This window comes from Triturus cristatus, chromosome 1_2 (genome assembly GCF_964204655.1).
Source record: "Triturus cristatus chromosome 1_2, aTriCri1.1, whole genome shotgun sequence".
In the NCBI taxonomy this organism is placed as follows: Eukaryota; Metazoa; Chordata; class Amphibia; order Caudata; family Salamandridae; genus Triturus; species Triturus cristatus.
Window position 1 is genome coordinate 572,476,411 of NC_140580.1, and position 22,087 is coordinate 572,498,497.

General features: G+C 43.2%; 1 protein-coding gene across 7 annotated transcripts in view; it reads right to left on the bottom strand.

The window, feature by feature from the left end:
* LZTS2 (leucine zipper tumor suppressor 2) overlaps positions 1–22,087 on the bottom strand; it is a 647,770-nt gene that overhangs the window by 45,944 nt on the left and 579,739 nt on the right. For all 7 annotated transcript variants that reach the window (XM_085606497.1, XM_085606500.1, XM_085606493.1 and 4 more), the window contains one exon: positions 19,383–19,904. In XM_085606497.1, coding sequence (XP_085462623.1) covers positions 19,383–19,865 — 483 coding nt within the window. In that variant the 5' untranslated portion in view covers positions 19,866–19,904. The remainder of the gene's footprint in view (positions 1–19,382; positions 19,905–22,087) is intronic.

Genomic DNA, 22,087 nt, shown 5'->3' on the forward strand with positions numbered 1-22,087 from the left:
GCGGCCAGCTGGCCACTGGTTGAGCGGAAGTGGAGTAGGGGTTGCATGTTAAGGGGTGGGGGGTGCCCTTCAAGGCAGGGTGGTAAGAGGCAAATTTTACGCCCTGAAAACCACGGCCGCTTTTAAAACATGTTTTTTTTTACTTTCAATAGAGCAGTAACGGGCGGGCAGTATGCTGATTTGCTGGTGATGGTATCAGACTTTGTAGGAAGTGGCATTGTTCATAGAGAAGTCCGGCTCATAACCTGGAGCAGCTACACTGAGGATCAAAGACACAAAAGCACTAGAGCTGCCGCAATACACAACGTGAATTAAAGAGTATGAGATTACAAACCTGTTCCGCGGATGCAGTAGAAGCGCTCTCTGGATGAGCAACGCCGGAGGAAGACGAGTTGCCAGGGGAGAGGCTCTAAAAACAAGCACAGCCCCGGCGAGCGTCGCATACAAGGGGAGTGGCCGCGTGAAGAGGTTGGCGCACGCACTTGGGAGAGCAGTCTGCTCATTTTCAAGCACTGCACTCGTGCTTGTGGCGCGCCCCTGCTCGCTCCCGGAAGGTGGATGCCGCCACAAGCACAAGTGTGTGCTTGAAAATGAGCAGAGCAACAGCTAAAGGCCCTCCTATGAAGCGCATGCGCGCTGCTTAGGCGAGACCTAAAAAGTGCTGACGTGGCCAGCACTTCCCACAGGGGTAGTGATCCACTTTTAGAATGGAATTATTCTCTGCCTTCAAAACAAACAAAAAATAATAGCTATCTACTGTCTGAGCTAAGGTTTGTTGTTTTGGCACAGCATGAAGACCGCACCAAAAAGGCCATGCAGAGCAGGGAGTGCAGTGCTGTTTGCATCTTTGTAGCATCTTGACATCCAATGGCATTATTTTTCGGCACTTTTTTCTGGTGAGACAGGAGGGGACAGGCAATGAAGAGAGAGAGAAAGTGAGCGGTGGACAGGGGTAAAACATTTGTGTCTGCCTAAGGAAAAATCGCCTTTGCTTCACAGCCCTTACCACACAGTCTTTACCATGTAGGTACCCTTGAGGGTGTAGCGGTGGGCAGAAACAAAGGGAGGTGACTTGAGAGTCCAGGGGTAGGCTGAGGTGAGGGTGACTTAAGGGTCGGGGGGAGGAGGAGGGAGGTAAAGGGAGGTGAGGATTGCTTGATGGTTCATGGGTGGGCAGAGGTAAAAGCACTGTGAGGGTGACTTAAGGCTCTGAGGTGGATAGAGGTAACAGGAGGTGAGGGGGACTTGAGGATTCAGGTTTGGGTAGAGATAAGGAGAGGCGAGGGTGACTTGAGGGCTCATGGGTGGTGTTAGAAATTGGGTTACTGTTTGAGGAGGTTGGAATCCTACTCAGCAACCACAATCCTGGTCAGGGTAAAGTCACAAGCAAGCTCAAATTAACCTGGCAGCTTGGTACAGAGCAGTCAGGCATAACTTAGAAGCAATGTGTAAAGTATTTATGTAGCACTTCAAACAGTAATAAAGTGTAAACGCAACACAAAAATAACCCCATTTAGAAAAATAGAGTAAAATGTAATAAATAAATCAAGACTAAATGACAAAATTCCAATCAGTAGAACTGGAGATATGCAATTTTAAAGTTTTCAATGAAAATAGTGCCAAAACGCATGAAGCTACAACTGTAGTTATCTGGTGGTGCCAAACTGGGACAAAATCACAATTTCAGGCAGACCGTGACTGAGCGTGGGCCAGCTACAGGAACCCAGTTAGGCCCTCTGAGCAAGAATACCTTAAATCCTGCTTGCGAAGTCCAGAGGACGGGTTGCACTGCTGCGATTCCTAAAAGCTGCGAGGTTCTGCATCGTCATAGAGGATGCCATTGACGAGGGACATGTGATGCGAAGTCCTGTATCAAGATGTGTTGCACACTGGCTGGTTCCGAGGGAACAGCAGGGCTTGCAATGTGGAGTCCTGGGTTGCTGCTGAGAATGCCATCGACATGGGGCTTCCTATGTGGATACCTGCGTAGAGGATGCATCACGCAGCAGAGGTTTCTGGAAGGCTGCGGGCAGCGATGCAAAGTCCTTGCATCAGGGGAAATTCACACAGCGGAGGCAATGTGTTGGTTCTGCTTGAGGCTGCACCGCAAAGCAGAGGATATACGTCGGTTCTGCGGAAACCACAGATAGGCTCGCAGAGCACCTTCAGACCCACTTTCTAGGGTCCAGTACTGGGGTGGCAGCACTTGTCAGGGTGGGACTCACAGAGGGCAGAGTCAAGGAGCTGGGTTCAAGGTTGTTGGAGCCTTCTGTCCCAAAGGCTCTAGTCTGGAGGCCAAGTTACTAGCCATTGGAGTCACTCTGGGGTCCTGGGTTCAAAAGATGCCGGTCCAGTTCTTCTCACCCAGGCAAGAGGTCAGCACAGCAGCTGTCCTTCCTGGCAGAGTCCACAGGTGCAGTAGCATACTGAACAGTTGAAGGTTTGAGGTTCAGTATTTATAACTGGTGCCCACTTTGCAGTAGAGGAAGCTTCTTGAGGTTTTCTACCTCCTGAGGTGTCAGCAGCCCCTTCCTCCCTGACCTGACCCCAGCTTGTCTGGGGCCATAATAGACTAGTGACAAGCCCTTTTTAAACATGCTCAGGCAGAGCCTTTGTGATGTGCAAGTGTGGCAGGTGTCAGCACGACTACCTCATTAACTCAGAGTGGCTCATCATGCCAACACCTAGCTTTCCTTTGTCTCACTGTAATACACAAACTTCAACTCTCAGGTACACCTAGTATGTGACACAGGAACAGACTGCAAGCACCAAAAGGTTAGGAAATAAAATGCCTACTTTCTAAAAGGTGCGTTTTGAGAACTGTGACTAAAAATCCAATTTTACCATTAAAGAGGGCTTTTAATTAAAATTCTTTAGACAGCAAACTCGACCTGTCTACCTGATCCCAATTGGAAGCTACAGCGTATTAAATGTAATAAGGTAATTCCAATGTTATCCAATAGGATAGGTAGGCCTTGCAGTAGGGAAACACCAATTTAAGAGTCTTTCACTACCAGGACAAGTAAAACTTAAAAGTACATATCCAATACACTGCACCCTACCCTCTGTGCTGTTCAGCACCACCCTAGGGTGACTTATATGTATTAAAAAGGAAGGTATGTGCATGGCAAAAGGTTGATATTGCCAGGTTGACATGGGTGTTTAGTACTGCACACAGTCGATGTAATAGCAAACCTGAGACATGTTTACAAGGCACCTAAGTGGGTGGCACAATCAGTGCTGATGCCCACTAGTAGCATGTAATTTACAGGCTATGGGCACATGCAGTATCACTTAACTAGGGACTTACAAGTAAATGAAATATGCCAATCAGGTATAAGCCAATTATACCATGTTTAAAGAGGAAAGTACAAGCACATTAGTACTAGTTAGCAGTGGTAAGGAGCTCAGAGTCCTAAAACGCAACAAAAACAGTTTCAGAAGACAGGAGGGTGAATGTAAAAATTATTGGGCTGACCCTGCAGAAAGGGCCAAGTCAAACACATGGCTAGAGGTAAAGGGAGGTGAGGGTGACTTGACGGTTCACAGCGGGCAGAGATAAAGAGAAGGGAGGGTGACTTGAGGGTTATGGGGTGGGTAGAACTAAAGGGAGGTGAGGGTGACTTAATGGTTCAGGGAGAGCAAAGAAAGGTGAAGGTGAATTGATGGTTCAGGGGTAGGCAGAGGTAAAAGACTTGATGGTGACTTGATTGGATAGTAGGATACGGTATGGCCTTTCATTGTATGGTATGGTATGGAGTGGTATGACCTGCCATTTCATAACATGGTCTCTTGAGAGCTGTTATGGTATGGTAGGTTATGGTATGGCCTGGTATTGTAGAATATGGTATATTTTACAGACTGTCATTGTATTGTATGGTATTGCATGGCCTGTGGTTGTATAGTATGTTACAGTAGGGATTGTTATTGTATAATATGGTATCTTATTGTCTGTTATTTTATGGTATCATATGGAGTGGTATGCCATTGCCTGTTATAGTATATTATGGTATTTGTACGGTATGGCATGATACAGTGTCATACAACCTAGGTACTGCTAATAGCGGGCATTCACATGCGTTTAAGCATGCGCCAATGTCGCCAGTTTGCACAATTTAAAAACATGTAACTTGTTTAGGTATTCTCAAATTTGGAAGGAAGGCAGCATGAAATGGACTGTAACCAAAACTAGGGCAAGTCAAACAAATGCATCCTTTGGGAATGCTGTAATATGTAACGTGATTAAAAATTAAATAAATTGAGTTGTTGTTATGCATCTTGGAAAAGACTGACGAAAAAAACTCCTAATGGAAAGAAGTATTGAAAAAAAATTGAAAGCAAACAACGAGCAAGGAGAGTGGTGGGCCCAAGGTGAAAAAGCAAAAACAAAGGGACACAAGAGCAGCTAACAAGCATTTGCAATGCAATAGGTCTCGCATTTACGCGAGTTTGAGCTATTCACATTGTAAATAACCATGCCTTTTCATGTTGTTTTCGTTTTTAAAACATAAATAAAAGGCATTGTCATCTATAATGCCAATAACTTAAACTCGTGTAAATGTGAGATCTATTGCATTGCAAATGCTTGTTTTAAAATAGGACTGACGGCTGAAGCTTTCGATCTGCTCGGCCAAACTGTGGAATTGTATTCTAGCTGTTATCTGTCACAAAAAACTGTTCTTGCATTGAAAAGCTCCCTCAAAAACTGGCTTTGATGGCTTCCAACCTTTCCCACTACTTGTCTCCCGCTGCCAATGGTGCCAAGAAACCTATAGTTGTCGTGAGCGCTATACATTTTTGTAACAGATCATGTCTTTGACACAGTTCCTCTGCTGAGTGAACGCGGTGCTGCAGTGCATCAACGGACAGCAACAAAATGACTTGGGCATGAAGGCCGAAGCCGGACATCCCGGGACAGACCTGACCAGGAGGCAGGCCCTAGCCTCGTGGATGGCTCTTTCCCTCTGCCTTCGGTTGCAGCGCTTTGACGCTCTGTTTGTCAAGTCCTGGCTGGGCTCGCATAGGACAGGCCTGGAGAAGGCAGGTATGGCACCATGCAGTCCTGGTTCAGCGCCTGTGTGGGGGCAGGCACCATTATGCAGGTGCTTCCCTCTTTTCAATTTCCGGAGTGAAGGCAGCCCGGGAAAGATGTATGGAGTGTGTGTGGGGGGAGCCAAAGGAAATCTGCAGCGAAATAGGCACGTGCTGTAAAAACGGCATCAAAATTCATGCAGGTTTGTGCATTTTCTATATTGAATTGTGTATGTGATGAATAATTGAACAAGCTATCGCCGTGAAAGCGCGGGGCTTGAGGGTTGTGCTCAACGCGAGACGTGCACGTGCACATCGCCTGTCCAGGCGCACACATGGTTTGTCTCCCTTCGGGCACCAAACCGACAACAATAGTCTCGCCAAGACGTGCAGCGCGCATGCGCTGCGTTCGCCAGGCGAGACCTAAAAAGCAAGCAAGAGTGGGATAGGAGTGTGTAAAATGAACATATAAACAAACAATACACACAAAAAAAGTACCACAGTCCAAGTGCAAGCCGAGAACACTAATCCAGAAATCAATTAGTACTTGGTCCATGCTCCAGGGAACAAAATTAAAAAACACAGAGATGAAGTGAAGCCGGCATTCACAGACAAGTTTTCATCAATGAGAAGGGAGAAAATAAGAGTGACAATGAAGTCAAACAATGTTAAGTAATGGGCAAGCTAAAAGCCCATTTTTAGAGTTTTTGTTATTTATTTTTAGAAACAATACATAGTCACAAGTGACACCACATGCGCGTTGTCTCAGACGAGACCCAAAAAGAAGTGACAGAGGCCAAAAGGTGACTCTTTCTGGCAGGGGATCAGGTTGAAAAAAACCTGCCTTGCTACTCTTCATTGCCATCACCACACTCAATTTGACAGTAATCACGTTCAGTAAAATGAGTGCACATGATGTAATACTAGCTCCAGGGCAAAACTTCCAAAATAACTAATGGGACAGAGGCACACAATGCAGGCAGTGTCTTCATTTCATTTGCCTGCTGGACGGCTCAATGTTCGTGTTCCTTCCCCAGTAGGCTTTATTCCCGTACCAGGTAGTACTGCTCTCTCTCCAAACAGGTTTACTCCATGATTAGAAGTTGCGAGTCCCTCAAAAACACAAAATGGAGTTCACACCATGCTTTTAAATACTGCTCCTTAGTATACATTTCAAAAACGGTATTTCTCTACCTGTCTCGTGATCATGTTGCACTGGTGGGTGAAGTATTGGGTGCTTACTGGCCGTCCAGGTGTGTCTGAAGCAGGAGCTTTAAATTTGTTTTTGGGCTTTTACTTTCAAGATGACTCAATCTGTCATCTTCTCTTTTTACAGTCTTTGTTGACCAGCATCAAAAACGGACATTGATGCGGAGTGTTTCACTCTGAGTGAAATTGCTCTCCTCGGTTTCCCAAAAGGATATTTCACAGCCTGTCTTCTGGAAACCAGGATCTTGTCAGACCTGATGGACAGAGGTCGTTATGTGGAGGGCAAGTGGGTCCCTTGGCTCATTTGAAATACCACCTCATTTAGGTGCGGTCACTCGTCAATGACAGATTGGATAAATTAGCAGGTGCTGTAGAAGTTTGTCTCTAACCATAGCAAAAGATATGTTATCACACCGTTTGGATATGCAATAAAGTAAAATGGTGCTTGATGCATTAGAGTGTTAGCCTCTAGGGTTTAACGATAGTACGCAAGATCGCCAGAAAATTTAAAACTGCTATTAGTGTATACAAGCACCTGATGTGTGGAAAATTTCCGAAGACAAATGTATTCTTTTAATCCTTTCCATTTTTTCTGACTTTGGAGCCATGGATATTGCTTAGGTCTAAAATCTGTTCTATAGAAATACTCATATTATATTTGAATACCTTGTTTACAACTTTGACAACGTCAATAATAGGAGATTCAGAGGCAGGACGTGTAAGCAGACTGCTCCTAATTTATGGAATATGTATGTATTCATTATTACCTTATACTGCAAAATGACCAGGTACACAGCAGATAGCAAATGTCAGTTACGGTAAAGTGATGATAATTTTCAGGGCTGCTATCTTAAACACAGTAAGTAAATGTATTACATTGGCTGCTGGGTACTATGAGAGCATTGACTCCCGAGAGACCCAACCGTTCCATGAATCAGAACCGAAATTGGAGGGCAGGCTGCCGGATTCGCGGCGAGCCTTACACATATTGGGACGTTGGGCCCTGCACTCAAAGTTACATCCATGAGGATACAGGCCCGGACCGGCTCGTAAAAGAGGCAATCCTTACGATTGATTTTGCATTTAATGCCGGAAAATCCAACTATCTATCTTGAAGACATTCAGTCCTCCTGGAGGCTATTATTTACCCGAACCCAATGAATTATGGGTAAGGACCATTGGTGATTTAAAAGACCTGTGAATTGGTGCTTTTGACAAGAGCTTAAGTGCCCCTAGTCCCCGGAATTCCTTGTCCTCAAAAGACTCCTATATCCATAGTGGGGTCGATAAGTAGTCGGCAACCAATAAAGGATAGTCCTGAGAACACTAGAACACATTCTAGTTCTGGACCTAAAAGATTAAATCAGAATCCCTAAAGCACATCCTTTAAATTCCAATAACCTGTGTTTTAATATAGTCACCTTGTGTTTAATCACATGTTGGTTATGATCACGTTACTGGGGTCACATAAGTCACTTTCCTCTATTTCTTTCATAAGTGCGTAAACAATGTTAATGTGTGTGTGTTATGTGAGTGTGTGCCTTTATTAGGAATTTTGTATTTACAAATAAACATCACCCCACTTCGGCTGAAGTGAGTGTTAACTATTTATTCTTTGGGCTACTTTTCTTCTTTGGGCTACTTTTCTCTAGTTAAAGGACTAAGTAAACATTACAATGTGCAAATTAATTTAAACATATTGATTGGGACCAAGTCATTGCATAAAGTCATATATTTGCAAAAGTGAGAAATCTTTGTTTGAAATGAGTTCCTTGAGCACGATTGTGCTTAAGCTGATTAGCTGTGTACTATGAGGCAGAATCAATTCATGAACACTAATGGTTATACTGGAGCTTCTATTTGGAATTGGGATCGGTTCGACCATTTTGTGGTTCAGACGCACAAAGGATTCAAGTTCAAACCGAATCGGAAACAGAGTTGGAAGCAAGCTGCTAACAAAAGTTTATTAGAGAAGTCAGGAGGCTTTGAAACAGCCACGGTGTGCCATGAGACCTGCAGACTCTGCCAGGTCTGCATGGATTATCCGTTTACTGGACCAAATTCCTGACATGGACGAAACAATAGCAAAGATCTATAGGAGCATCTTTAAATTATGAATATATACGTTTCCTGCCCAGATAAGACTAGAATTTGGATTAATAAAGCAGACCATGTGTCAGTATGCAGCTTGTGTGAACTGCTGCCATAATTGTAAACTAGCAAGTGTGGATTCATTAAATCACCGTCTTTGTCTAGAAATACAAGGCAGGGCCCGGTCGCCAACAAGAGTCTTTTTGAAATCAGCCTTAATTTCTCTGGCACTATCATCAGCATGGGAGGAGGTCAGAGTTTAGAAAAATAGTAAACTCTAGCACAAAAGCACTTTTGGAAGATAAAATGGCCCTTGTCAGGCACAGGGATGGATGACTAACTCTTAATTATAAGAAGCTTGAACCCCAGAGCTATTCGGGAGAACCATGTAACAATTCAGTTAAGGAAGGAGGGGGGGTATGGGAGGGGGGGCGGAACCAGGGTCTGAGAAGCGGGGAAATTCAGAAATGCGTTTCTTTGTACTCCTCCAGATGTGATGGTGTTGGGCCTTCTTGTACTCGTATGATCCTTTGATGGACAAGAATGGACTGGGTATGGTTCTCCTGGATATCACCACCGGGGTTGCAAAATGATAAGCGAGTGTAGAATGACCGATGGCTATAAGTTACAGATGCTGTCTGAACATGCTGTTTTTGTTTTGGATGTTTGACGGTGTAATGGCTTCTTGTTTTATGATGAAAACTAATAAATAAATGTTTTTAAAAAAATCAATTAAGGAACAGTTTTTAAAATATAGGATGGGAGTCCTGTCAACACTGATGCATGCTCCACCAAGAAAAAGAGCAGAGGCCATGGTAATTGCAGATTATGTGGACAGAAGCCGGAAGATATGGTCCATGTGCAGTATTTGAGCAATGCCGCTTCAGAGGATCGCAGAACACTCCTTTGTAGGAAATTCAATGTATGATATACAAGGACCTGAAGAGAAGCAGCTGTAGCTATCTTCAACCCAAGCGATCCTCATCTGAACTGCTTGGTAGTGAAATACCTACAGAAAGTAGGGAAGAAGGTATCGAAAGTAACAGAAGTGAAAGCTGAATGAGAAGATGAACCAGCCTGAGCCAGACAGTGGCCAGGTATGACAGCATTTGATATCACTGCATGTACGGTATAGTTTCTGTTTCCTCTAGCCACCTTAAACATAAGATCAGCACCTCACAGTCAATGAACGATTCAAATGTATGATTTGTGTAAGGCTGTTGCTAATGTACCAGACTTATGTTTAGGTGGCTCTTGGGCACTGTAGCATTTGAAGTTTAACCAATTTTAGGCTTTGGAGTGAGTTGTAAATTAAGTTTTTGAGACTGCACTGTTAATGCACGAATTGGGCAGACAAATTAATCTAGCCGGTCCTGTGGTAGATTAGTCGTGCAAAGTGTAAAAAGGGTATTAACAAGTGTATTGCGATACCGTGGTCTTGCATAGTTCTTCTTTTCCTTATTTGTACTTTTTGGCAATAATTCTTTTAAAGATTTTAGTAATGATTATTGTAGGCCCACTCTCGTTTTTAAATGTTTTTGCAAAGATTTTTATTAAATCAAGGAAATAAATGATTCTAACTTACTTCAAAAAAAAATCCTGACATGGTCGGTCTTCTTGAAGGTCCTATACAAGTGGGGAGTTTTCTTAAACTCACCGGTCCTGGCTCCAGCTGCTCCTGTACTCCAGCAGTGTAGGCCTGAGGTATTAGGTTCTCTTGAACCGACATTCTTCCTTTGATACTCATCATTCAAGATCAATGCATAATGTTTTTTGTGCCAAACAACTTTTTTTTCCTTTATAGTGATCCAATCTCGGCTAACTTCTATGTAACCCTCTCTAAAAAGTAGAGTGGCAACTGCTGGGTGTCACTGAGAGATCTAATTAACCAATTCAACTATATAAGACTTGCTCGTGTCACTAAACTGTAGCCCTTTTATATGTGCACATTAGCCTCTCTGTAAAACAGAAAAATACTACAAATACAATTATATTTCCTGGTTTTTGCTGTTCTGTTTTATCTTCTAGTTAGGTAACACGAGGACACTTAAGGGCAAAGCATGTAGAGTGTTTTGGCAGAAATAAATATTTTCATTGTTTAATACGTGAAGCTTCCTTTTTGCATGATAAATGCAGAAAGAACGTTGGGCGAAAAAATAATTAATGCAATGTATTTTAAAGTTGCTATTCAAATTCTGGTGAAAGGATTACATAAATAATGAATGCTTTTACAATAATAAAGAGTACAAGTGTCCGGACAGAAAGCAAGAGAAATATTTTTCTTTTTGTTTAACCATATTGCTTCCCAAATCCGCTGCTGGCAGAATGTTTGTTCTGCATTACAAATGTCACACCTTGTTCTGTAATACCATGTCTTGTTCAAAACTGTATAAATGGATTTGAGTTTGTCAGTAACCTTTTTACTTGAGTTCATTCGGAACTCATTGTGCTAGGTCACTTCATTTTGATTTTCATTTCTTGATCACTTTGCACATTTGCTCCTTTGCAGACAGCGAATTGAAAAATAATTTAGCTTTACACTTCTAAGCTCATTCGATTATTTGTATTTGGAGCTTTATTTACTTGGCAGGCTCACCTTGACTAACCTGGAACATTTGCACTTTTGGCTTGCTTTAGCTTAGTATCAAACATGCTCGACATGTACAATTGTATCGACTCTGTCAGCACATGTTTACTTGAGAAGGGCAATTAGGTACATATTCGAAATGACTAGTCTATTTAAGCACACCTTTGTAATCTGCCTTTTTTATGGTTTCTTTAGACAATTTATGTGCCGTGAGCATACTATTGATTTCCTGTTTTGCACTTTTTTTGCTGTTTTTTTCACAGTTTTAATTACAATAATGATTACTGAATAAATATAATATTTTAAAAATACAAGTGAGAGGGTTTGGTAAATTATTTATTGCGGAATTTCTAAATCCACTTTGACTCCCACTGGTCCTGTGGATGACCCTTTTTGATAGAAGAAAAGAATTGACATCATCCCTACCTTGGAGCTGCAAAGACTAGGTGTTCTCAGAGGCTTCAGTTCCCAGCTCTTGACAGTAGCTCAACTCTCTGTCTATTCCAGTAATTGCATTTGATCTTGAAAGACTAGTCTGTCTTAAACTGATTAGCAACTGGTATATGAGAACCCTGAGAAAACACTGCACCCTGACAACTGTTGAGGCACAGATGGTCCTACTTTGTAGATTTGAGTTCAGCCTATGGTCAAGAGGTTTTTCACCTGTGAAAATAACAAAAGAACAGCTATCTACATAGATAACCAAGCCTGCCATGCACCCTTCCTGCTAAAACATACATTCAAACTTTGTCAGCAGACATACCAGCAGTGGACTCTGTGAAACACAAAGTTTTAAAATGCTGTTAGCTCCCAGGCCTACTCGCGAGCACACTTTCCCTAAATATGAGCTCAAAGCCTCAGAGCTGCTCTTGTGCGGGCAGAAGATACAAGCACAGTCTGTGTGAAGGGACCAGCATGGAGAAACCCTTCAGATTGAAGAACCCAATTGATGGGACTAACACAATGCGAATATCTCATTACAACAGACACTATAGACATTAAAATGTCAGAGAGATATAAAAGAGATAAAAAGAGGTGTGCAGACACCTACTACACACAAGCATAAAATACTTCATTACTTTGACACAACATGTTTTGTACACACTATTTACCTGTCATAGCAGTAAAGATAAATGTTTTTATTTTATAACAATGCTACCACAGAATAAATCGGCAAGTTTTACCACAAGACTGTTCTCTGAATCGCATATCTACCAAATACGTTTTTATTGAACACCCCATTTTTAAAGCGAAGACCAGCTGAGCCGCATTTTTTAAAGCTTCTTTTCTAAGCTTAAGGAGAAACTTTTACAAATCTGATGCTGGACCTAAATGAACAAATTAATTAACGAATTATTAATTACATCAATTTTTCATGGCTAGGTCTGGGGTTAGTAGATGTTCTTCTCTGGGTCTACTCTGGTTTACACTATACTCCGATAGTTGGAGACCCTTGCAACAAAATCATTCAAGAATATTTCGACCAATAACATGCCGCTTGACATACCGCCTCTCCAGTGGTATAGGTGAGTTATATGAACTCTTCTTAGCCCGGCATAGAGCTGCCCCAACACTGACCAACATTCCCTTACCCAGTCAGGGCATCTTCGTTTGTAGGAGGCACTCTTAGATATTGCTGTATCGTGGAAGCTTGTCATGGATTCATTTCCACATGAAGGAAATGGCACAGATCCATCACAAAACATGTACATGTAAATTTGTCGCTTGCTGAAAAATAACAGATGGCTTCCTAGGCTTCAGTAAAAGGACAGAATGGCATGGAGAACATGACGGCCATTTTAAACACAAGCATCTCCACAGCTTCAATGTACAGGCAAATTTAAACCCAATGGCAGAGATGCTGCTGGCCGATTATCAACCACGCTGCCAATGGGAAAATCGTGTGCCTCTAATGCTCTTAACTCACATACACGGTTAAAATAATCATAAAGGAGCTCTCAAAGAAGGGAATGGGAAGCTGGATTTGGATGCAAAGTGTCTAGGAGACACAGCTAGGCACAAAGACTAAAACTCACGAGGAGCGCCCGCGTCCACCGGCAAGCACAATCGTTGAAAAGGGCACACTGGCAACATCAATTAGTAATTCAAGTAGTCTACTTCTATGGAAAGTCCAAAACAACTCTCATTGATCAGCAGAAGCGGAGTGCAGGAAGGGGATATGAACGCAATAATGCTGGGCACAAAGGCATGAAAGCGGTACACGAAATCTGAGTGCGCTTCATATAAATCCACGTTGTATTTGCCTAAATGATTCTCCAAACTAATAAAACACACGTTGTTCCACAAAATACTGTAACATACTGGAAACTAAGGTCACAGATCACAACAATGCAGAACAATGTGGTCGATATTTAAAAGTAGTCCAAATCCAAATGGCGAATTTACGGTAAAAAGATTAAACTTAAAAACACATTGTGCTTTATCATTTTTCGAAGCCAGTCCCAGGAACAGGATTTGCAATAAATAATAAAATATATCAAATACAATTGATTGGTTGGAATATAATACATACATGGTCTGCCTCGAGCTATTGACAGAGACCTACTATCAATCATGAGAAGCGTGATGGGCGATATAGCTGAATTAACCTCAGACAGTGTTAATTACTCTCGGCCAAACAGAGTAAGCATCATGACCTGTTTCAGATACAGGGTTTATTTTATTATTTGATTCTCTGAAACCCTGTAATAGAACTGCTGTCTAGAACCTCCGCTGACCCCAGCTCACTGGCCACCAGATGCAGGAGCATGGGAATTACGCACTAAAAGGTGGAAGTGGAGAGGGTCTGTATCTGCACTTTGAGGCATTGGGGCCGTGGGGCTGTTAAACTTTAAGTTGAGTAGCCTGGACTTGTGATTAATCGTGAGTACTAAAGAGAATGATATTGATAAACAGAGCAAACCATGCCCCATTGAAGGTACACGCTCCTGCACCGCCTGTATAGACACGAGTGATTCCTCCATGAAGTCACATGGAGGTTTTGGAATACCTGGCAGGAATACCTCTGCAGGTTTAGCAGCGTCACCTCGTGTCATCCGCACACTCCTAGCCTTTAGGAGCAATCTGTTACTGATCTACGCTAAGGTAAAACTTCTATTTCCACATATTTACGACTCCAGGGGCTGGGTGGCTTTCTAAATGGAAATTGGTGGCACGGCTGAGTTTCAAAGTTTTGGGTACGACAAGTTACCCTATCTGACAATGTTAGGCCTTTCAGACAGTCTATGTGCTACACTTGTGTAAGAAACTAAAAATATTTTCACTTCTCCTGACGAAAATGATCCTAGATTTCCACCTGTCTATGCAGAGAAGACTTGAGCCTTTGCCCCTTGATATGGAAAACTTTCTCTGGTCATTGCCCTCAAGACTGTATCAACATTCACACAATGGCGGCACCTGCGCTTTACCTTTAAACATCTTAGGCTAAAACGAGGGTGCCGCAATTGCTTCAAAAGTAAAGAAGTAGAAAAAAAAAGGCACAGGGACTCATTTTTTCCCTATTTCTTTACTTTTGAAACAATCACGGCACCCGCGCTTTAGCTTAAGATGTTTAAAGCTAAAGCGGGGTGTGCTGCTATTGTTAGAAAAGTAAAGAAACAGAAAAAAAAGGCATGAGGCTGAGTTCGGCGATAGCAACTAACAAAGAATGGCGCGACCGTCATTATTCCAGCTGAGGCGTGCCGAGCTGGTTAAATAAAAATAAAAAAGCATTGCAGAAGAAAGCAATTTAAGAAAATAGTGCTCCGAGGCTTATTAAAACATACCACGTAACGACACTTGTAACAGGGGCAGTCCTCATGGGAGGTTACAAGAAGAGAAAAGACAGTACTAAGGAGGGACTACTAAACCTATTGACCAATGAAAAACCACCATTTACAAAGGAGAGTGACAGGAGCCAATTAAAAAGATGGGTGGCAAGTGGGTAGAGCTTCATGTTCATACCCTGAATAGGTCTTGAAGAGACAGCACAAGGGCTGCCTACGCGATACCTAAAAAAATACCGGTGTCATTTTTCAGGTGCGTGCATATAAAAAGACGCAGCTGTCCGCAACAGACTTTTTTCTCCTCTTTACTCATGCTGCACAGCATTGGCGATGCTGTACAGCATCACAAAAAACACTGCCAATAGGTTTCAAAGGTGAGAACTATTGATTTTGCCAAAGTCTGTTTTTTCAGAGAGCATCTGATAAGCTGCAGACCACACAAATTGGCAGTATCTCAAATTTTCTGCTGGGTAGCACAGGATAGAGACCCTGCTCACCTTAAGATGATCATAACCCCAATTAATAATTTGAGTGCGCAAATGTCTGTCTGCAGGTAACATCTGAAACTTTATCAACAGAACCTTGTTTGCAATTAGATGCTCATGAGCTGTCAGGAAAATAGGAGTCGTAAGATTCCCACCTGACCCCTTGTATCAAGGTGCACTGGGGATCCAAAAAGGGACAGTAAGCCAGTCTGGCTCCTCTCCCAGCATTTATCTCACATATGTGTCCTTCACTGGACCTCTCATGGGTGTGGTAGTGTGGAATCACCCAGTACCTGATTATGGCGTGAACTTTGACCACGATTCACGCCTTGGGTGACCTGCTTCAGAGTGGAATCTTAGAGAGCGCAGGTTTGTGTGCCTTCATATTAATCCTCCTTCTCTGTCGGAGACTTGTCTCTTCTCCGGGGCATGAAATATCTCATGGAGGAGGGTATCTGCTGAGTGAAAGTGAATGACCATACCTTTTGTGCCCATCTAAGAGTACTGTGGTATCAGTAGTTCCAGTAATGTCCAGCAGAGAGCCAGGCTGCAACTGGAGACCCTGCTCACAGGATGCCCTCCAGGCTTCAGGTGAGCTTCACGTGAACGTTTCTGCAGAGCTGCTGACCAGGGAACTCACGAGAATAACTTGTTTGCAAGGGGGGTCTTGCATAGCAGCCCAGTTGGAAATGTTGGTTTCCGGCTTGATGTGCAGCAAAACTCAAAATAGAAAAGGAGTATCCCTGTACTCAGGCCCGGTTCTAGAGGGTGGGTCGGGTGGGCCAGGCCCACCCAAACTTGAGCCTGGCCCACCCAAACATGAACCTTGGCCCTGGCAGTGACATCAGCAAGGCCAACAGAAAATGGCCACTGCAATTTAAAACGTTCTCTGAACGTTATTTTCCTTCTTTCTTTAGGAGTTGCTTGATTGGGCCTGGGCTCGCACCCCCAATCACGCATCTGCATCTCCTATTAGAAAGGTGGGATGTGTCCCCGCCCACTCGTGCAGGTACAATAGGGGCGTGGCGAAGGTGAAAAATCTTTTCGTTGGCCCTGGATTTGTGTACCCTCCTGCTGCGTGGATATTTAATTTTTTTCAGCGCTGGTGAAGAGGAGTTTGTTTATGCAGGTTCATTTTCCTGAGGCCTTGGGCTGCTTATCAGATGGGGCTGTGACAGAGTTTGTAAGGAGCAGGTAAAAGAATGTGTGGCTATTGTTGCGTTTTTTCAATCTGTGTGCAAGAAACATACTTTGTGTGCCGTGTATATTTTATTTAAATCGTTTGTATCATTATCATGACTTGTTCTGCCAAGGAGGTACGACAACTATTAAAATGTCCAGATAACTCTGGGGATTAATGATCCTGCAGGAGAGCAACCTTTTGTCTGTTTGTAGTTTTTAAATCCAGATAAACTTTAGTTAACGTGGATAGCTAAGTGGGTTACTGCCTTTGTCACAGAGATCCTTTGATTACTTGCAGTTCAGAAGTTACAATCCTAACATAGGACAGTGACCTATGGACTGTCATCAAAGACCTGCATTCAACCTATAATGGTATCATTAGATTTTTTAATTTTTTTATTGCTAGTTAGTTCAAATTTTCCCAGTCTTTCATAATTCTAATGTTGCAATAAAGAGTTTGTTTGGGCAGATATACATTCTAATCAGTAAAGCCAACCCCCAACCACTGGGGTATGCTTTAAATCCTGCGTTTGTGCTTCTCCAAACCTAACCCTCTCAAAACATATTGCCCAGCAGTATGGATGACATGCGATTCCTACACCTGGTAACCCTCATTAGCTTATGTGACAATCCCTATAAGCTGATTTACATACTTGTATGATTCATTGTCTCTGCATAATGTGTGCGTGATGTAAAGTACTGTGACACCCTACACAACGAGTAGCGCTATACAACAAATAAAATGCATACAAGAGAGGGGCTACGGAGAGATGATGGGCACTGTTGCAGGGTGGCAATGAGGGAATCTGAGGGGGACATCATGGGGTGGAGCTACGGACAGATGAGGAGCACTGGTGGAGGTTGTTTGTGAGGGAGTCTGAGGAGGAGGTCATGGGGGAGGGGCTTTGGAGTGATGAGGGGCACTGGTGGAGGGTGGTAGGCAGGGAGTCTGAGGAGGAGGTCATGGGGGAGGAGCTACAGAGAGATAAGGGGCACTGGTGGAGGGTGGTAGGGAGGGAGTCTGAGGAGGAGGTCATGGGGAGGGGCTATGGAGCGATGAGGGGCACTGGTGGAGGGAGGTAGGGAGGGAGTCTGAGGAGGAGGTCATGAGGGGAAGAGGCTACGGAGAGATGAAGGGCAGCGTTGGAGGATGGCAATGAGGAAATCCGAGGAGGACGTCATGAGGGGGAGGTGCTTTGGAGAGATGAGGGGCACTGGTTTCAAGGCTTTCGTTTAGAAATAGGGACTTTCTTAATCTTGAACGCTTTATAATATGCTTAGCATTCAAGTACTTGTGTTGAAGCCTGGCCAGCTGGAATTCAAGGGTTTGCAGTTGGGTCCAAACCTTGGTCTTACTTTTAAATAACTCTCCAGATGCTCTGTGTACACACAGAAGCAATCCGTTGTATCATGCTGCCTGTTTGCAAGTACTTATGATGTAATCAGGGCTTGTAGGCTACCTCCAGAAACGACAAATTGCGCCCTTGGCCCACCCAAATAAAAAATCCTGGAGCCGGGCCTGCCTGTACTTGAGAACGCGGTCCTCCTAGTCACTGTCAAATACCAGGGGACTCCATTACCCCTGCGGGACAAGCCAAAAGTAGTTGGATTGAAAGATTTCCCAACACATGACAAATCCCATTCGAGTGACAAAAAATCATTGGTTAGACTACCTGTGAACAAGAAACGTAATTCTAAAAGACCTGAAAGGGCGAAGGACAACAGACTTAGACCTGAAGTGTCACATACATGTACGAGTGTTCCAAGTCTGTCAAGTGTCCTATGGTCGACGTACAAAAACAAAAGGGTTTTAGATTACACAATACTAGTTTCTGCACCCAGCCACAAGATGACTGAATAATAACAGCATGTGAATCTAGAAGAGATTCACGCTGCAAAGACAAAAAAAAGTAAATACTGTAATTCACTGCTGTTTTATTTAAAACACGTTGAAGTACTTTCCACTAGGTGGCAGTGCTTCACTTTGTGAATGGAAAGGCCTTAATGTAAGAATAGTCACAATTTGTGCCTGTGCTGGCATCCTTTAGCATGTGAACGAGCAAGTCGAAAACCTGAGTCTCTTAACCAAGAGATAGAGAGTGCTGCTCAAATGTCCTGTGCACACACCATGGACCACGCTCTGGAACCGAACACAATGCAGGAAGGGGGAAAAAACCCAAAATCCCCGGCAGCTGAAAGGCACAGCAATCATAACCCCTAAGGCAAAGAATTGAAAATAAAAAATACATTAAAAAAACAGTCTCTCCTGATTATTAAAGCTGCAACAAGACTAGGTAACACACGCGCAACCATAACTTGCGAACTTAGCTTGGGCAACGATTTGGAACCAACAGTACTGCATTCGGGGATTTTGCTTCCAATGACATCAGTGGGGAAGGACCTTCCGTTCTGAGTAACATTACAGAGCATTTGCACAAATGAACGTGTTTTCGGTTCTGTTCCAGCTTAGTGCGTTTTACAGTAACCAGAGCTGTAGTAGTCACTGAAAACTATACGAGTTACACAGACAAACGTTCATGGTAGAGCTTACTCGATGTTTCTATAGGTCGAATATACATGTACTGCTCGCTGGATGTTAAGACTGCAGTTCAGAATGTGGAGGGTGTGTAGGTGTACATGGTATTCTGCGGCTCACAGGCAGCCAGGGCAGTGTCACACACTATGGCCAAGGTGTGAGACCATTTTTGCCCCGCCCCCGCTGCTGACGGCAGTGTCCTGGATATTCTGTCGTGAGTGGGTACTGAAGCAAGGTGTGGTGGCTTTCAAGTGCTAATTCTAGAAACCTTTGTAAATTTGTCAATGAAGTTGCAATCAAAGCCACATCCTGAAATCTTTTTCTAGAAGAGCCTTTAACCCCTTTACTTCAACCATTAACTTTTCTTCAGAAAATGATTGGAAACATTGATTTTTCGCAAACAGTGAATTGCACCACTTAACAACTGCTCCTGTGCTCTTGTTAATACTCAAATAGTGACTCAAACAGTGCCTCACCTTCTCCAGCTTGCCTGACACCGGTATCAGCTTGGGTGGCGGTCCCCTTAAGTGACCGCTCAAGGACCGCTCTTCCCTAATGTCTTCTGTGTCGCTGCCCGGGCTGCTGGCGCACACATCTTCGTTCCAGTCCCCTTTAAAATCATCATTTAAATACGTGTAGCTCCCATTGCCCGCTGCCCCAGTCGCGCAGGACTTTTTAGTTGGTAAACCATGAAGCAGAGGATCCTGGGAGCTGTAGCCATTTTTTAGAAGCCCTTCCTGCTGCTTGAAAAAGTTGGCCACGTGGGCAGACTTTCGGCACTTGCTGCTGAATTCGCTCGCCTTGCACTGCTTGTCATGGTATGATCTTCCTGAGATGAGGCTGCTGACACTTCCCATAATGGTCAGGGTGGTGGGCGAACCTGTGGCCGAAAGAAGCTGCGTACCACTGGCTTCAGATTTCTGGTCGATGGTCAACGGAAATGGCTGGACAATAGCCATGGCGTCGGTGTACGCTTAGCCCCGATCTGCAAATGAGACCTGGAATGAAAAGGAAGAGGAATTATGATATGTGGTACTTACAAAACCTCATAGCTCCCTTTATGCATTTTACTAAACATATGCATCTTCACAGGTGTTAATTATCAGGAAATTTTAAACAGTAGTTTGATATGTTTAACATATTGATATATATAATAAAGTCCCCCATACCGTACATTACAAGGATACTGCAAGTCACTTAACCATATAGCGGAACGAGGCTGAAGGCTGAGTTCCTTTATAAGGTTATGGAACCCCGAGGTGACTTGCAATATTCTTATCATGAACACCGGGATACTTTATCCCATATAACACATGGTCACACCATCACCTCTCCCACAAACCACTTAAAGCCTTGGTGCGTAACTCTTTCATATAAAATGGCAAGCATATTTGCAAACATGACAAATGGAAATAAAACCTCTAGTGCAAAATTAAACACATCAAAAAACTTTAGATATTTGTTGCAAACAGATATTAGAAACAGTTCCATAGAAATCGGTTTATAAAATAAAAAATCTGCAGTAGCTCGGAATGTGTAGAAACATTCTGAATGATGCAAGCTTTTATCTAACTATCTATGGCTCGCAAAAATAAACACGTTCTCCCTGCTTGTCATTGTAAACTAGAAAAATAGAGCAGAAGAAAGAAAAGCAACATTTTACACAGCTGCTTCAATTATGCTCTGTGACCCGACTCGCCTTTCACCTCGGCTGCTGGTAGCAGACATTGTGAAGTCAGAAATTGACCATAATAACTTATATCTAGTTTTTACATTTTTTCTTTATAATTGGCGACTGGGTGCGTTACGAGTTGCTGATTATAAAGAAATTTGAGAGTGGCGTTTATACAGGAATTACAGAATCCCATGCAATTAAAAAATATATAGGTCATACTGTGGGTGCGCTTTATCGATGATCTGTTCATAAAATGGGACGGAGAGGAATCACTCATATCAGGATACATCGAAACGTTGAATCACAACATATTCAACATACAGCTGACCGCCACATGGAGCAAAATTACTCTAGAATTTTTGGATGTTTGTCTATATGTCAATGACGACAAGCTGAACTCTCATATCTACAACAAAAAGACGGCGTGTAATTCCATTTTACATAGAAACAGTGGGCACCCTAAGGCACTAAAGTGGAGCATCCCTTACAGCCAACTGCTGAGAGCTCACAGAATCTGCTCCTTTGATAATGACCTCCGGCGGGAAGTGGAAATGACAATCAGGAGATTCCTGGAACCTGGGATACCCTAAGAAAATCTTGGATGAGTTATACCAGTGAGTGTGTTCACAGAAAAGAGAGGAGATACTACATGACAGGTAACGGAGTGATCAAACCAAATTCATCCGATTGGGAAAACTGATCAGAATGATTCCCATATCAGCTTCTTCATGAAGTACAATAATGAGTATCAGTACAATAAATCTATACTGGAATGAAACTGGCATATTCTCCGAAATGATGAACATATAAAAGGCAAAGTTGACCAGCACCCACGAACAACATATCAAAAATCCGGGTCACTAGGTGACATACTTACTACGAGTATCTGCATCCGTGAAGAAAACGACAACTGGCTGCCAAACAAAAACCTGGGCTTCTGGGAGTGCGCAATGTGTTCTGGCATGGAGTCAACAAAAGGGAGTACGAGACATTTGAAAGCAGACCATGGGAGATCAATGAAACGATCACATGCGATACGGAGTTCGTGGTCTGCGTACTAGAATGTGGCTGTTGAATAAAATATGTAGGGAGTACCATCAATAGAGTAAGACTCCGTATCATACAACAACTGCGAGCTATCAGTAATCAAGATAGAAATTACCCAATGGCAAAGCATTTTGGGAGTTCACAGTGGAAATCCAAGCATCCTCCAAAACAATCAGATCAAACATATCACTGCACACCCACAGAATGGAGACCGTGAATTAGAGCTGCGGAGATGTGTATCGAGGACGATCGTTCTGTTGGGCTCTGAGAAACCATGAGGGCACAATTTAGATGCAGAACTCCACGTAGATATATAACTGCGACTCATCGTCTCCCTGAACACAGCAAGGGGCTGATGGTGCAGTGCAAGCCCTGAATGAGCTTCACGGGGGACATGCAATCCGTTGGTCATGAGACACTGATCAGGGATATGCACAGTAACATCAGTGGTGTCCAATG